The 18,642-nt window shown below is 39.8% G+C and overlaps 1 protein-coding gene across 2 annotated transcripts in view; it reads left to right on the top strand.

Moving 5' to 3' along the window:
* The window catches only part of LOC136876979 (EH domain-binding protein 1), a 414,289-nt gene that overhangs the window by 292,637 nt on the left and 103,010 nt on the right, over positions 1–18,642 (top strand). For both annotated transcript variants that reach the window (XM_067150754.2, XM_067150753.2), the window contains exon 22: positions 4,707–4,780. In XM_067150754.2, coding sequence (XP_067006855.2) covers positions 4,707–4,780 — 74 coding nt within the window. The remainder of the gene's footprint in view (positions 1–4,706; positions 4,781–18,642) is intronic.

The raw sequence follows: 18,642 nt of genomic DNA, 5'->3' as shown, positions 1-18,642 counted from the left end.
ATACAAAGTTAAAATTCCACACGGTCACTTCTGTGTTCTAGATTTTAAATAAGACAGGGTTTTAAAACATTCCAGATGTCTGCAGAAGACGGACAGGAGTGTATTCTCATCAGTCATCCTGCTCCAGCATACGTCATTCTGGTCCGGAGTACCACTGGATTTAACAGTAGATGGCCTTTCATTTAAATCATTACAATCATAACAAGTGCCACTTAACATTATTCTAGGGCTGGTCATCCTTCCATGTCTTCAAGGAATTTCCTAGGCCATATTGTCAAAGGACCATACCAGACATTCTACTGCAGCACTGGCACTGCCCTAACCTGCAGGTTCATCTAATTTGTTATGCATTGAATATGTTTGGAGTATATGCTAACAGTGAGTGCAGCAGTATAATTTTCTACCAGAAAATGTAGAATTTTTTTAATGAAAGTTGTCATAGCCTGATTGGCTATATCACTGGACACTATTCATGCATTATTTGGTTCAGTGCCTCAGCGCTTACAGCAAGTGGCCACACTACACACTTGTCGTGAAGTAGTAGGGGTTTAGGACACTAAAATATTAATCACTTATTGAGAATATATCATGTACAACTAAAGTATTTGCACAGCCAGCTCCAGGTGGTACCGTCCCTGAACTAAATGTCAACGTAGCAGGAACACCTCTTGAACAGGTAGATGTGGAAAATAGAATGTGCTCTGTCCATGAAGTTTACAGCCGCCTCTCCCACTGAGTTTTCTTAAATAAGGATCTCAAGAAACAGTATATTCTAAACTAATGGTGTATCCATTCATTCATTCATTCATTCATTCATTCATTCATTCATTCATTCATTTATTTAGCTTCCATAGACTGTACAATTACATATTTTGAAATATGCCAACAGTATAGGAGTTGTCAAGTGATTTCCTAATACTAACAATAATATATGCACAACAATGAACATTTTGAAAAAGAAGAAGAACAGAAACACCACATACCTCAATGTTAGGACAGCACTTCTTAATTTTTTAAAATAATATTAATAACCAATATTTACAAGACAAAATAAAAATATATTGGTGTGGTGTTAATAATGTGAACATAGTCAATGTGACATTAACATATTTTTAAGGCTCTATACTAGATTACAAATTAATAAGTAGTAGCATCATTACCAGTACTTCATCATGTATTCTTCTGTACTGTAGAAGCAGCTACTCAGCAAGAGATTTTTTAAAGCTGTGGTAAATGAACTGACGGGACTAATGTCTTTAATCGTATTTGGAAGCTTATTATACAATCTGATTCCAACAGAGTCTACATGTCTCAAGGCAATGGTTTTACTCTTGTGTTCGATAAAAATATTATTTCTTGTTCGCGTCTGGTAATTGTGATTGTCAAAATTCTTTCTGAAGTGATCAATATTTTTTTTCACGTGTAGAATGCATTGCATGATGTATATACTTGGTACTGGGAGTATCCTTAGTCTCTTAAATAATGGTCTGCAATGATCTAACCTGTTACGTCTCAATATAATTCTGATAGCTCGTTTCTGTATTCGAAAAATAACATCAAGATTTGATTTGTAACAGCCCCAGAGACCAATAGCATAAGTGATGACTGAATGGAAATATCCAAAATATGCCATTCTAACATATTCTTCACTACAACTATTAGACAAAATCCTTAAGGCAAAACAAACAGAACTCAGAGACTTCCCTATTTTTTTAATATGACAATCCCATCTTAATTTTTCATCTATATGGACACCTAAAAATTTTGTGGTCAACATATATTTTCAATTGCGTTTGCATTTAATATAAGGTTGTGTTTTTTTGCAGTTTTGTCATGGTAGTTAGATGCCTTGAATTCCATGTATTGGGTCTTTTTAAAGTTCAATGTTAATTTGTTTTTCCTGAACCATGATTCTAACCTAGACAGGACTGTATTTGCTGTAGTTTCTATAGACGTAGGGTCAGGATTATTAATAATTATGTTTGTATCATCAGCATACAGAACTGCTGTTTCTACTTGATTATTGTGAGGAAGATCATTCACATAGATCAAGAAAAGAACAGGCCCCAAAATACTACCCTGCGGAATACCTAAGTCTATGCTTTTTACCTGAGAGTGATATGTCTCATTATGCCCTTTACTGTTACAATGTGTAATTTCAACAAACTGGGATCGTTTATTCAGGTATGATCTAAACCAGTCATTAACAATTCCTCTAACTCCAATCTGATATAATTTGTGCAACAATATTTCATGATCAACAGTATCAAATGCCTTTGAAAGGTCAAGAAATAGTCCTATCACAGTTTCATCATTGTCAAGAGCATTTACGACCAACTGTGTAAAATGTGATAAAGCAGACAAAGTACTTCTGCCAGCTCTGAACCCATGTTGTGTATTATTTAACAAGTTATATTTGATTAAAAATTTAGTAAGCCGATCTTTCATAGCACATTCAAATATTTTTGAAATAACAGTAAGTATTGATATTGGTCTGTAGTTATGTAAATCGTGTAAGTTTCCACTTTTAAACACTGGGATAACTTTAGCTATTTTTAGGACATAACAACATTACTATATGGATGTGAAACCTGGACACTTTACTGTCATGACATAAAGAAACCTGAACGCTTCCATCAGCAGAAACTTAGATCCATCATGAACATCAAATGGGATGACTACATAAGCAGTGTGGCATTTCTTGACAAGGTGCATATGAATAGCATAGAAGCCTTCATCATCACTTTTCGGATTAGATGGCTTGGTCACATCCAGCGTGTAGCGTGTTCCATGCATGTTCAGTTGGTGAGAGATCAGTGATCTTGTTGACCAGGGCAGTTGTTGTACACCACATAGAGCATGTTGTACTGCACCAGCTGTATGTAGACATGCTTTGTCCTGCTGAAAACCACATCATCTTCCTGCCCGAAGAAATGACAGTAGCATGAGGAAAACAACCTGTTCAGTGTAGTGGGGACTGATTACGTTACCCTGCAGAAACACCAACTGTGACTGAAAGTTGTAACTGATGGACCTGGGTGTTGCGGGCGAATGCACTCTGGAGTAGGCCGCCCACCAGGTCTTCGACGTACACGTGTATGTCCATCACTTGCATACAGACAGAACCTATTCTCGTCACTGAAGACAACAGAATGCCATTCCCCTCTCCATTCGACTCTTTCATGACACCAGAGTAGCCGTGCTTGGCGGTGTCATGGTGTCAGTGGTAGCCTGGCCAGAGGCATGCATGATAGTAATCCTGCTGCAAGCAGACAGTTCCGAGTGGTCCTTGGTGACGCAGCAGGTGCAATATGAACCGGATTTCGTTCCTGGATGATGCTCGGTCGGCCACCGCTGCTTGCACAATGCATTGATCTTGATGTGCGTCTGTACTACGTGGACGTACGAAACCTGGTCTACAGGTGTGGGGAATGTTCCACAGACCATTGCTGAAAGCAGCAGCACACCACCGATACATTGTACCCAACATGTGCAGCAATCTGTCAATACGTCCATCCAGCTTCCCACAGGCCCACGATGCGGCCCCATTCAAATGGCTGCAGTTGTTCAACAGGAGCATGTACTTGTCGGCAGGGCATGGTTGTACCCTATAATGAATGTTGCAAACACTGTTCAGCTCTAACCTCAGCACAGTTACTGCCTGCAGATTCAAAACAGAGTGTGCACAGACAGGTCTCCTGTGCTTCATCTAATCACAGATATCTATGACAAATGTATCACTAACAAAACAACCCCTCAGTATGCACGTATTATACTCTGGTGCCACTGAACACAGTCCTTAAGAATGTTTTTTTTTTTTTTTTCCAGTGTATAGGTAGCGTATTATTTTCTCCTTCACTAGACGGATCCACATAATGTGCAATAGATTTTTTAAATCGTGTCATAATCCAGATGAAGAAGATTTTGAAGATACTATATTCCAGCACATTATTATTGTCCATTTCATTGAAAATATGAAGTATCATATTGACTAGTTATTCTTTGTTCTTTTTTGAAGTACACAAACCTCAAGCACTTAAAACAATGCAGTACTACATCTGTATAGAGAAGTTGAGGAGTATCAGACTACCAATTGAGTGTGATGTTAGGACAAATTGTAATACTGTAACTGAACTGTGTGTCGTTCAGCAATTTTAACATTGATAAAATGATATTAATAGCATATTGGTTGGTGTGGTATTGACATTAGAATTTTAGTACTTTTCTTTGATCTAGCATACCAAATGACTATCTTCTTTAATATAGATTTCTTCTGGTTTGGCCTGTTGTCAGCAAATTTCTTATTGTCCAAGTTTACTTCACAACATCATATCTCAGGAAGTGACAGCTGGTTGAACTTTAATAATGGTGTCTGTAGGGAAGGTTTTGTTCTTTCTAGAATCAAAGAGGGCTTGTTCTTGTGAGAATAGTGATTGGACGGTTGTGTTCTTACATAATAGCACTCATTAAAGTAACTCTTTTGTAAGATCAGTGATCTGCATTATGTATGCCTGTGAACCCGTAACATATTAAGCATCTTCTTCTTCATCGTGTGATGTTAGCTGCTCCTCATCTGATCTCCCTTAGTTGCTTTATAAAATATTATTGATGTAGGTCACATGTAGTGTGTCTTTTCATTGTTTAATTTATTGTGTGTTACGAGATTACTACCCATGTTAATACTATTTACTCTTTCTTTTTAATAGTGAGAAAGAAGATGATCTGGAGAGGAGGTTCGAACTCTTGAATCGAGAATTAAGGAGCATTCTGGCAATGGAAGGTATGCAGAATGGCAGTATTTTAATGCTGTGTGAATATATCATACAAGGGTGGATTATATATATCATGCACTAATGAATTTATTTATTTTTGCAGAAAGTTTAATAGCTTAGCAAAAAGGAGAAATGTACTCTAAGCAATTACTGTATATTCACAAATACTCCACACATATTTTTATCGAAAGTTGACACTGGAAAATGCTCATGCATGCATTATATGGGATAAGGTTTCTACTGCCCTTGTAATGCGTGAATCCCGTTATACTTCATAGTTGTGCTTGAATCTTAAGTACAGCTGCAATTGCTACAAGTTCTTGTTATCACTCATTTACAACTAAGGAAAAACTTAATGTAACTGAATATCCAGAAAATATTGGAAAGAAAGTACAATATCAGCAAAAGTTGTATTCGACCTGGCGAGAAAGCAAAACTCTGTTTCAAGAAACAAATATTAATAGCCTGGCATTTCTCAGCTGAAAAGTTAAGTGTTCAGACAATGAAGATTGGTTGTGTGATTATGTAAATGAAAAAAAGACCATGCAGATATGATGTTACAAGTGAAATATGCCGGTTAAAAGCTTTAACATTAACCAGAGAACTGGCTAAAAACAACATTTAATTGCAATAGATTAGGTTTCTGGAGAAAAACTAGCATCACTCTGTGGCTTCCTATTGATTACAAAGAAAAGATCTTGAATTTTCATTGCTACGTTATAAAGTTGTGCCGGGAGCATTCATATATACTTGCACAAACAGGTAACTTGGATCAGACGCAGGTCTATTTTCAAATCCCACTTGACAACACTATAAACAGGAAGGAAGAATCTAGCATAATGATAAACACTGAAGTGTTGTTTTGAAACAAGTTACTGCCTGTGGGTGGGGGTCGCAGACAAAGAATACACTCACGGTATCTCCTGCATATTATAAGAGGTGACTAAAAGGGCCAACCAAGGGATGATGGTTTTTAGAACCATGAGGTTACTTGTGATTAGCACCATTAAGTGAGGTACACCATGGATTGACGACCGAGCTCGATAGCTGCAGTCGCTTAAGTGCGGCCAGTATCCAGTATTCGGGTGATAGTAGGTTCGAACCCCACTGTCGGCAGCCCTGAAAATGGTTTTCCGTGGTTTCCCATTTTCACACCAGGCAAATGCTGGGGCTGTACCTTAATTAAGGCCACGGCCGCTTCCTTCCCACTCCTAGCCCTTCCCTGTCCCATCGTCACCATAAGACCTATCTGTGTCCATGCGACGTAAAGCAACTACCAAAAAAAAGCATGGATTGACGTTATTTGTGATTAGTACCATTATGTAAGGAACACCCTGAGTCTGGGTGTTGTCTGTGATTAGTACTGTCGTGTGCATTCCACCAAGGTGAGGGAGCGGACACCCGGCATCACAGGCTGGTGTCCGTGCGGAAGGAGCTGCCGTGCGCCGCGCTTAATTGCATTGGTGTCCCTGTATTCAGAACGGGTCTGCATCACCTATGAGTAGTACTACTATATGAGGAGTACCACGGGTCTGTGTTGCCTGTGATTCTACGTGAGGAACATCACAGGATTTTGCATTGCCCATGATCAGTACCACTATGTATGGAACACCATGGGTCTGTGTTGCCTGTGAGTAGTGCCTTAATGTGAGGAACATGGGTCTGTGTTACCTGTGGGTGGTACCATAATCCCACTGAGTGAGGAACACCATAGGTCTGCATTGCTTGTGAGTAGTACCCTTATGTGAGGAACATCATGGGTCTGTGTTACCTGTGAGTGGTGCCATTATGTGTGACATACCATGGGTCTGTATTACCTGTGATTAGTACTACCACGCGAGGAACACCATGAGTCTATGTTACCTGTGATTAGTACCACTATAGGAGGAACACCATCTTTCTGCTTTACCAGTGATTAGTACATTTATGATGGGCTAGTGACATGGATTTTTGGATCCTTTTGGACAACAATCATCATCTCAGAATATGAGGCATTGTGAATTGGATCTACCGATTGTTTTGGATTCATGGCTGTTTTTTCATCGTCATTCATTTAGATTTTTATCAGTCGATACATTTTGAAGTTTTAATTATCGTTTCATTTTGTTGCACCTCGTACCATTCATTTGTTTTTAACTACGTCTTAGAGCTTCTTAATCTATCACTTTAGTTTCTCTGTAGAGCTCATTTGGTTTTATTAGCACCACATCTAGAATATTCTACCCCACTTTCTGATTCAGCTGTTGTGCCCAGATTAACCTATTTATCATTTGTTGGTCATGCCTCCTGTCATTCGCATTATGTTCCCAGTTAACATTGGTAAGTTGATCACTCATTACTATCACAGTCCTTTCTGTGTTGCTCTCTAGCCGGGCTGAGTGGCTCAGATGGTTAAGGCGCTGGCCTTCTAACTCCAACTTGGCAGGTTCGATCCTGGCTCAGTCCGGTGGTATTTGAAGGTGCTCAAATACGACCATGTTCCTAGATTTACTGGCACGTAAAAGAACTTGTGCGGGACTAAATTCCGGCACCTCGGCATCTCCGAAGACCGTAAAAGTAGTTAGTGGGACGTAAAGCAAATATTATTATTATTATTATTATTATTATTATTATTATTATTATTATTATTATTATTATTATTATTATTATTATTATTATTATTATTATTATTTATTATGTTGCTCTCTACATTACATATCAAATAATTTGGTGTCAGCGTCGCTCCTTCCATGTTTGTACATCCCAAAACCATTCAAGTTGCCTATTGTCTTTAGAGATAAGCCTTACCTAGAATTTCATATTTCTCATCCTGAAATTTATCATAGCTCACAAATTATTCTTTCACCAGTATGAATACTTGCCCTCCTTTTGATTGTATACTGTCTCTATGATAAACACTCCAGTTCCGGGGGAAAATTTCCACATCCACAATATCACTTCTCAGCCAATGATTCAATTCCTATTACAGTATCTGGTAAATATATATGTATTAAATTACTTAATTCTATTCATTTCATTACAGTTGACCTGTTTACTGTGTAACACTATTGTTTTCAATGCGATTTTATTTGGTGTAAATAAATATCACAGAAGATAATGTTCTCTTGGTTGTAAAACCACTTTGTCACAGAGTCTATTCCTTAACAACACACAGTTCCCACTCAGTGTCCTTAACGACTACACAATTATAAGCAACACTGCAACACTATTACGAGAAACACACTTAAGCAATTTACTGTCAATTCTGACAAGTGGCCGTGCGGTCAGCTTGCATCCGGGAGATAGTGGGTTCAAATCCCACTGTCGGCAACCCTGAAGATGGTTTTCCATGGTTTCCCATTTTCACACCAGACAAATGCTGGGGCTGTTCCTTAATTAAGGCCACGGCCGCTTCCTTCCATCTCTTAGGCTTTTCCTATCCCATCATCACCCTAAGACCTATCTGTGTCGGTGCGACGTAAAGCAACTAGCCAAATTCTGACAAGTACAGATATCAACAAGTCCTCACATTGATTATTCACTACACCATCACAAGTAAAGACTAATTCTCCGGCCTCTCGGCAGTCAGCTTGATATATTATCATTCGATAGATTGTCTTGGAATCTCCAACTTCTAGAAATTTCTGAAAGGAACACACCCGAACATACAAGGAGCAATCGATTGACCGAGCAGTCAACTGGAGTACTCCAGAGTAGACTAAACTCGAACTTTCGATTATAACACAATAACCCATATGGAATAAGTCTACATAATTATTAAAGCTTCCACACGTATCTGGATAATAAAACATCATGGTAAGCTTCCAGAAATCTCCATATGTGCCAGAATGATAGTGGAATATGTCTAATATACAAATATTGCAGAGATTTCTACAGTTTTTGACCGAACAGATTTTGAGGTTATATAGATTTACAATACATGTTTACAGGGAAATCCTTTGTTAGTCATACTTAGCATTTAATAAAAGATAATTCAAATACATTAAACGTAATAATTGAAGGTTTTATAGGGTTTACGTTTGGTTTGAGATGGTGTACATACGACAACACTAACAACTTTGTCATCCTTACTTAACTTCCAACTCCCTGTACTCTCAACACCATGTCCGTAGGTTTAACCTTAAATTACCCTACACATGTCCCCCGGGTGGTGCTAAGTGAGCAACATCAGAATAAGATGAGACCGAACTGTCGTATACGACCTCCCGGTCAAGGAAAATGGAGAAGAATCATACCTAGAGGCCCTTCTCAGGGCCCTCAAGTTCGTAACATTGGCCCTTCAATGAAAATATGCCAGCTTAACATCGAGGGCATAAGCAGAGCAAAGTGTGAATACCTAGCAAAGATTCTCAAAGAACACCAGACTCATATCATCCTCCTTCAAGAATCCCACACGGAAAATGATCTCCAGCTGCAATCCAGAGGGAGAATTCCAGGATTTAAATTAGTGTCCGCAGTTAATCACGCAAAGTATGGGATTGCCACCTATGTGAGGAGTGATATTACCCACTATCAAGTCTTGCCATCCTTCTCAGATAATGAAATATTTACTACCTCAATCAAAGTTTGTGATTTGACAGTAGTTAACGTATATAAACCTCCTGGAACTCCCTGGCCGTCTCCACCAATTCCATCTCTGCAAAATCCAAGTATAATTGCAGGCGACTTCAACAGCCATCACACACTATGGGGATACAAAGAGAATGACAGTAATGGGGAAAAGCTCACTGACTGGATGGAAACTGAAAACCTTAAGCTTATCTATGATGCCAAGGATAAGGCTTCCTTCTCTTCTGCACGATGGAACAAAGAATACACCCCGGATCTCTGTTTTGTAACGCAGTCACAACACCCACTCAGCAACATACGACGCACAGTGCTCAACAAATTTCCTCACAGTCAGCACAAACCAATAATTATCCAGTCTGGATTGCTTGTGCCCATCGTTCACTCCTGCCCGAAACAGAGATGGAATTTTAAAAAAGCCAATTGGGAAGAATTTTCTAAACAGATTGACTCCAACCTGCGATGGATAAGACCTATCCATAGTAACTACAGCAGATTCATCGGTGTGGTTAAAAGTGCAGCAAAATGATGTATCCCAAGAGGATATCGTAAACAATACATCCCCGGCTGGAACGAGGAGAGTGAAAGGCTCTTCAATGAATTTGAGGCCAATGGTGACCCAGATACAGCTTCGGAACTGTTACAATCCCTAGATGAAAATAGGAAGAGAATTTGGCAAGAAACAGTAGAGTCCCTAGACTTCACTCACTCCAGCAGAGAAGCTTGGAGCCTGATCAGGAAATTGGACACACCAAATAGCAAAATTAGACCGAAAACAAGCATCAGTCTAGACGACATGGCCAAGCATATGATCTGTACCTCAAAGGTCTCAGTTGAAAAGCATCATAGAAGGCACGTAAAGCACCTCCTGAAGGAAAAGAAACGTTCGGCTCAACGATCCTCTGAATTCTCTGCCCCATTTCAACTACAAGAAACTAAGCAGGCCTTAGAAAGTCTAAAACCTGGCAAAGCGGCAGGCGCTGATGGTATATATCCAGAGTTCCTTCTTCATCTTGGACCAGCTGCTGCTAAATGGCTTCCTAACTTCTTCACAAACATACTAGAGACAGGTAACCTACCTTCAGTCTTCAAGAAAACAAAAATAATAGCTGTATTGAAAACATCTAAGGACCCAACAAAAGTTGAGAGTTACCGGCCAATAGCACTACTCAGTGTTACAATGAAGCTTATGGAAAGGCTGATATATAACAGGATTTTTGCGACAATAAACCAGCATATTCCAGTCGAGCAAGCTGGATTTAGACCTGGACGAGGATGTGAAGAACAGGTTTTAGCACTAGTTACCCATATTGAAAATGGATTTGAGAACAAAATGGTAAGCACGGCCGTCTTCTTAGATCTGACAGCTGCATATGACACCGTGTGGCAAGATAAGCTCCTTCTCAAATTTATCAGCATCATCCCTTGTCTGAAACTCTCCACATTACTCAGTAACATGCTGAGTAATAGGTACTTCCAGATTTTTTCCGAAGACTCCAGAAGTAAAGTACATAAGATAAATGGCGGCCTCCCTCAGGGCTCTGTATTGGCCCCTCTTCTATTCAACCTGTACACACATGACCTTCCTGTAACTAAATCCAGAAAATTCATCTACGCAGATGACATCGCATTGGTTGCCCAACATCAACGCTTCGATGAGTCTGAGTCGACGCTTACATCAGACTTAAAGATTCTAGACAGTTACTTTTATCACAACAACCTTAGACCAAACCCCAAGAAAACTGTTGTGTCTACCTTCCACTTGCGGAATAGAAGTGCTGGGTACAAACCAACCATACCATTCAAAGGAGAGAATCTACAGTATTGTAGTAACCCAAAATACCTGGGAGTCACCCTGGACAGGTCCTTGACCTACAAGAATCACCTCTATAATGTGTCAGCCAAGATCAAGACCAGAAATAACATCCTCCAAAAGCTGGCAGGTACATCCTGGGGTGCTAATGCTCAAGTCCTGAGATCCACTGCTCGTGCACTCTCTTATTCCGTCGCTGAATATTGCTGCTCTACCTGGCTTAACAGTGCTCACACTGGATTAGTAGACACCCAGCTGAACCAAGCAATGCGTATCATTACAGGATGCATCCGACCAACTAACACACACTGGCTTCCCACCCTAAGCCACATACCACCTCCATCCCTAAGAAGATCACAGTCACTGCTTAACTTGTGGAAGAAAATTGAAAACAATCCTCACCTCCCTATTCATTCTGACATAGCAGCTTCCCCAGCTAAACGACTGAAATCCAGACACCCTTCTTGGCGTACTGCAATGAATTTACAGGACACCTCCTTTAATGTATCGGACGCCTGGAAAGAACAATGGCAACAGCAATCCGCATTACCACATCACCACATCATTGAGAACCCATGCAAGTGCCCAGATGGTTTTTCTCTTCCCAGACGGCAGTGGAGGATGCTAAATCGAATTAGGACCGGCCAAGGTAGATGTGGAGCCACTCTCTTCAAATGGGGATGGAAGACATCACCGCAATGTGACTGCAGACAAGGGGAACAGACAGTGGAACACCTTGCATTTGAGTGTCCTTTGCGTAGTTACAGAGGCTCTATTGAGGACTTAAACTGTGTCTCAAACAAAGCTCTTCTCTGGCTATTAAATTTTGACATGGAACTTTAGTTATGAGCTTGAGATGGTAGTTGTATATATTGTAAATAATATTGTATTCATCATACGCTAAATAAATAACTGCTTAGTCCATCCGATTTCCCTGGATGTACCTCCCTAATCATTCTAAACAACCCCCTCACCCAAGTTATGTGTACCCATGTAGTTCAAGCGAAAGTTATCTGAGCGTAGATCACTATAGCTACTCACCCACTAGGATCTACAAATCACCCTCCCTGTTTCCTACATATTCATTTGATAGTCTACTTTAAATCCCCTTCACCTTACAGTCAATATCTGTACTACACAATATCCCACTGATAACAATGTGCACTCCCTTAAACCTCTCCCGCACTGTCATAACCAGATCCTACGCATTCCCAGCTATGTTTGTAGCTATTTCTGCTTGCCTTATGTTGTTGGTACCAATTCGAAAAACTGCCACCTTCTCTGCTCTTCGTTTCGTTTTTCTTTCCTCAATATCTGCCTTAATCTGATTTCTGGATAACTCTCTAACCTGGTTCAGTTTCCTCCACACACTTTCCCCTCGTGCCTAACAATAGTCACCTCATTAGATTCCATCCCCCTTCTGATCTTCTGTATCTTTCCAGATAGCGGCAGAACCTACTTGCTCCTCCCTTATCTGCCTTTCATGAACCTGTTTTCTCTCCTTCCTATCCTGTACACTACGTTTCTCTTTCATACCTTTCCTCTTACCTCCCGTCCCCTCTCCTCTGAATCCCTTCCCTGTTCCCCATCTTCCCCCTGCTGTTCTACCAACAGTGACTCGCACCAATTCCTCACCGATACTTTTCCTGAAATCTCCACTTGTCTAGACCCTTTAACCCATGATTTCCTTTCCTATAAATCATTAGCCCACCTGTATTTCAAAACTTCTCCCATTTTTTCCTCTCCCTCTTGTCTACCTACCATACCCTGTACATTGTTTTGAGACCTGCCTTCATTCATCAGAATCCTAATTACCTCCCATGAACTCATGCCTCATATTCCGTAGTGCCCACTCCCACCTGCAGTCAAGAACGTCCACAGGATTTTTTTGTGGGAGGGGCAGTATTTAGAAAGTTATATTTTAAAGAGTGCTCGCAGATAAATTCTGAAGCATATCACTGAAGCATAGAAAGCTTATCTAATGACAAAGAACTCTAAAGACGAAAGAGGGGGGGGGAATTGCTCATAGTACTGTACTCTAAGAAAAATCGTGCCAACTCACCATTAGAATATTGATCACCTTCTGTCAGGCGGTGAACAATACCTGCAGCTTCCTCAATCATGTGCTGAACTCGCAAACCACATTTTCCAGAAAGTTTTCTCTTCATTACTTTTCTTATTTTTATTAATGAACAAATACAAACCATTTAACCATACACGGGCAGAAGTGTTTTATACCTGTATGTGGACCGAAAATTTGGCAGATTAAAATCTCATGTAGAATTATCGAACACTAGCTATAAGCATGCATATGTACATAATGTTAACTACAGTAAAACCTCGTTAATTCGAAGTCGCAGGGACGCAGAAATCGGACTTGGATTACGTGATTTTGAATTAACCCCTCAGCACGACCTCTATACTTGGTATAGACCCTCTTTTCTTCCGTAGCCGCCGACCTCTATACGTGGTATAGACCCATACATGGTTTCGCATTTACGGCTATAGCGCAAAGAGTTTTGGAGTTATGGATACACAGTTTCGTTTCCAAAAAGAAATTTTGGAGTTTATCAGTGTTGTAAAATAAGAATTGAAGATCATTAAAATGTAGTTGTCGCCGTAAGACATAACTGTGTCGGTGCGACGTAAAGCAAATAGCAAAAAAAAAAGTAGTTGTTTTTGCAAGGATAAATATTTGTCAAGTAAGTCTGAGCCCTAATCTCTGCTTTTTTTAAGTCTGTTTGCTTCATTCTTTTCCACAGAATTAAGTAAAGAATTTATGATCTGAGTAGTTTGTCTTTTCGTGTGATGTTCTTTGCTCTATTTGTACATTGAGAGTGCGGTTTATTTATTATATTTATCTTTATTTCTCAGCTTGTAATATTTTCGTAACTCTCCACAAGCTCTCTATGTAGGCATCAGTTACTGCTGCTTTCTGTCATGCGATACGAGCACCAGCTGTGCATGGTATATATCTCATTTGAAAGACGATGTCTCGACCTTTTATCTGAAATATGTATCGTGTTGGTTTCTTTCATCATAAATGTTATTCCCCTCATTCAGTTTCGTCCTGCTGCTTTCGGTCTCTCTGCACCTTCATGAGTTCGTGTGATGCGTCGCGCTCAATGGCTAGCACCAGCCGTTGTTTGACTGACAGTAACATGCTTGAAATATTGTATAATTCAGATGAAAGTTTAGTCAGAAGTAGTAATGACAGTATTAGCAGCAGTGATAATGAAATACATGATTTGGCTGTGGCGGATGCAGTGGTAAAAGATGAGAGTGACGATGAGGAGGAACCAGTACTTGGAAGTTTCATGTGGGAGACTATGGATAATTATACAGGTCAAAGGGAAGTTTTCAACACTGTATTCGGACCAAGAGGTGGTGCACAAAATATCAATGAAATCGTTGAATGTTTTGAAACGTTCTTTGCTATTAGTGTAGTAGAGTTAATTGTGAAAGAAACTATCAGGTATGTGGAGCAATATCAAAATGCTCTTGGAAATCTTTTTTCGTTTCGGTCACCCGTTCGATTCTAGACACCTGTCACAGTAAATGAAATTTATACTGTGTTAGCTTTATTTCTGCTGATGGGCATTGTACAAAAGCCAACATCTCGGTCTTATTTTTTGAAGAGCAGGGTCATATCAACTCCTGGGTTTTCAGTTGTCATAAGTAGGGACAAGTTTGAAATGATATGTAGGTTTTTGCATTTTATAGATAATAACAGCTTGTCTACATACCAAGGGCCTCCCAAACTGTTCAAAATATATCCTGTTCTGTGTCATTTGAATAACAAATTTCAGTCCCTGTACTTACCACAACAAAATATTGCTATTGATGAAAGTCTGACTCTGTGGAAAGGGCGCCTCTTGTTTCGGCAATACTTGCTACTAAAGGCCTCAAAATGTGGCATAAAGACATTCGAACTGTGTGAGTCAAGTACTGGTTATTCGTGGTGTTTTCTTGTATACACAGGGAAAGGAACTCTCATTGAATCAACTCTTATCACACCAGAAACCCCGAAAACTGCAGCAATTGTCTTGAAATTGTTCGAACCTTTGTTAGACCGCAGACACACCTTATGGATGGACAATTACTACAATAGTCCAGAATTAGTGAGGGCTCTAAAACATCATCATTCAACAGACTGTGTTGGGACACTGAAACTGAACAGAAAAAAAACGTTCCCAAGGAAGTAAAAGAAAAAAAAAATTAAGAAGGGGGAAATAATAGCTAGGCATTCTGGGGCTATCAGTGTGCTAAAATAGTGTGACAAAAAAAAAAATGTTACGTTCATGTCCACACACCACAATGAAGAAACAAAAAGTTTTACTAAGAGGGGGAAAGAAACAGTACAGCCTTTATGCGCGATAGATTACAACCATGGCATGGGGAGGCGTTGATCTCAAGGACCAGTTACTACATATGTTTTTAGTCGAAAGAAAGAGAATGACTAAATGGTATATAAAGCTATTCAAAAGACTATTGAATGCAACCAACCTAAATTCTCTAATAATATTCAGACAAGCCACAGGGACAAACATTGAGCAGTTATCTTATCGGATTCAGCTGGTGGAAGGTTTGTTTACAAAATACGCTCGCACGGGCAGGTAACAAAACATTCAAGGATGGCGCGCATCAGATAATACAGTTCCAAGGTTGCAGAAAAGACATTTTATCAGGAAATTAACACCAAAGAGTGAGAAATCCAAACCTCAGACGTTGTATTGCATGTTCAAAACACGGCAAAAAGAAGACATCGGTGTACTGCTGCCAGGAGTGTGACGTGGGTCTCTGTCTCGAAGAGTGCTTCGAACTCTTATCACACGAAACTAAATTACTAAGTTAATGTGAAAAAATTATGTAGTTATCTGCATGCACATAGTTCTATCATAAGGAATTCCAAATTTCGTGAATATCGTGCTACTCTTATACTTGTAGTAACGCTTTAAGTGAATCAATGTATTTCAGATGCGCATAGTTGAGATCTCATCCGGCCGCGGGGAAGGAAGCTCTTTAAATGGCTGCGACGCTGAGGGGTTAACCGCCAACTCCTAATTCAGAAATGTGCCAATCCTTGCCGCATCACAATATGTTCTGAGACCCATTACTGAATGCAGGTAACCTTGATTCACAGTTTAAACCTTTCAAATTTCCATGGCAAAATTTATCCAACAAGGTGCATTTACCGTATTCACATTATGCACTTTGATAACTTACTGACAAACATAACCTCACGCAATGAAAGAAATAAATAAAAAAGCATGTTTCAAACATGGAGGATAAATCTATGCTGGCTCCCCTGTGCACGTGCTGTATTCATTGGACTACTGTACTGTATGCATTTTAGATACCCTATAATTGCACGGAAAGTACCCGATGCCCTTAATACATTGTGGCTTATCGAACTTTCCTGTGACGAGGGGAGAAAATCTTGCTTCGATCTGCATTACAACATTCTTCGATTTCCCACCACGGCACCTCTCGCATGCATTCGCTTTGATTCATAATTTAAACCTTTCAAGTGCCATGGAGAAAACTATTTCTGAAAAGTAAAAGCATACCTCATGTTTCCGGGAACGAGAGCTTCTTCGAATTAGGCATGATTTTGAATTAACCGTTTCCAAATTATCGAGGTTCTGCTGTACTTACCTTGAATATTGGATGTACTCCATTGCAGGGGTGCGTAGGATCTTATCGAATGGTTTTGTGGCAGCGTATTAGCACGTGAAGGATGTTAGTGTCATTCCAAATAATTATTACACCAGTCAAAAAAACTTTTATCAGATAGTGTGGGAGATCATCTGTCTTTGATTCTACATCTTCTGGTTGTAAGTGTTGCCTGTTGTTTCCATTTCTTTCCCTGAATTGCTATTTCCTGGTGAATTATATCAGATTTCGATATCAAAAAATAGTGAAAAGTACTTTGTAGGCTCGGTTGCATTTGTCAAAATATGAATATAAAATTTGTCCTTGATTAATATTATATATTGGAATGGTACTTGAAGGTCCTGAGTCTGTGTTATTCATGTCAGTCCTTTTGTCAGCTGTTCCATTCTCCGGGGCGCTTGAGTCGCTCTTGCACTGAGAAGACTCACTACTTGAATTTCCGTTTTCAGACTCTTCACTTTCATCTACGTAGGTGGTTTGAAAAGTTCTCGGAATGTACTAGAATTAAATATCTTACTTCGGTGGAACTGCTTTTATTTTTCAACATAGTCTCCCTGTAGACTAATGCATTTGGTCCAGCAATGTTCCAATGCCTTGATCCCATCTCAAAAATTAGATTCCTCCAGGCCTGAAAAATACCTCTCCATTTCGGCTGTCAGTTCTTCCCTTGTAGAAAATCTCCATCCACCAAGGAAAATTTTCAGCTTGGGGAATAGATGAAAGTCTGATGGTGCCAAATCAGGTGAATAAGGTGGATGTGGCAACAATTCATACCCCAGTTCATGAAGTTTTGCCATGGCAATAACACTTGTGTGCGGCGGAGCGTTGTCCTGATGAAAGATGACCTTTTTCCTTGTCAAACCAGGCCTTGTTTCGCGTATCTTTTCCTGTAGTTGGTCTAGGAGGTTTGCATAGTATTGCCCCATAATTGTTTGGCCAGTAGGAAGATAATCCATCAGCAGAATGCCTTTTGAATCCCAGAAAACTGAGGCCATGACCTTTCCGGCCGAACGCACTGCCTTTGCTTTCTTTAGTGGTGGTGAATCAGCATGTTTCCACTTCTTTGACTGCTGTTTTGTCTCTGGGGTATAGTAGTGGACGCAAGTTTCATCTGTAGTCACAAACCGGCACAAAAAATCTTGTTGGTTGCACTGAAAACAGGCCAGACTTTGTTCGGACATTTCCAATCTGGTGCGTTTATTGTCCAATGTCAAGAGCCGTGGCACCCATCTTGCGGATAATTTTTTATACCCAATTCTTTGGTTAAAATATAATATACCCGTTCAGAAGATATTCCTACAGCTTCAACAACAAAGAGTCATCACTACCACACTCCTGCAGCTAGAGCACTGATGCGCCACGTGTTCACTCACAAAGGATGTGTGATTATTGCGCAGGAACCTCATTGCTCTAGCACTGACATCTAGCGGTGATTCCGACAACTTCTCAAACCGTCCTCGTACATCCGTATAGTCCAGAATTGAAGAAGCCAGTAATAAAAATGCCTAATGGCAAAGGAATAGATATGACTTTGAACTCGCGCAGTTTCAATATCATTATAATCAAAGGAATGTGGTGAGGAAAATTATCTCTTCCCCATCCTTAGTAGATTGTAAACTGAGTGTTTCAACTGTCACTGAATATTATAGCAGTCTGTTTGGCTCTAGCGATGTACACTTGCTTGATAAATACGACTAGGTGTGCGAGGCCGATAATCTTGAAAATGAGCAAGCTGTCATAACTGGAGATGACATATTTAATGCATGTCGGGAAATTCAAATAGACACCGCCCCTGGGGAAGATGGAGTAAGGCTA

The sequence above is a fragment of the Anabrus simplex genome, chromosome 7 (genome assembly GCF_040414725.1).
Source record: "Anabrus simplex isolate iqAnaSimp1 chromosome 7, ASM4041472v1, whole genome shotgun sequence".
Lineage (NCBI taxonomy): Eukaryota > Metazoa > Arthropoda > Insecta > Orthoptera > Tettigoniidae > Anabrus > Anabrus simplex.
This window is presented reverse-complemented; position numbering and strand designations above follow the sequence as displayed.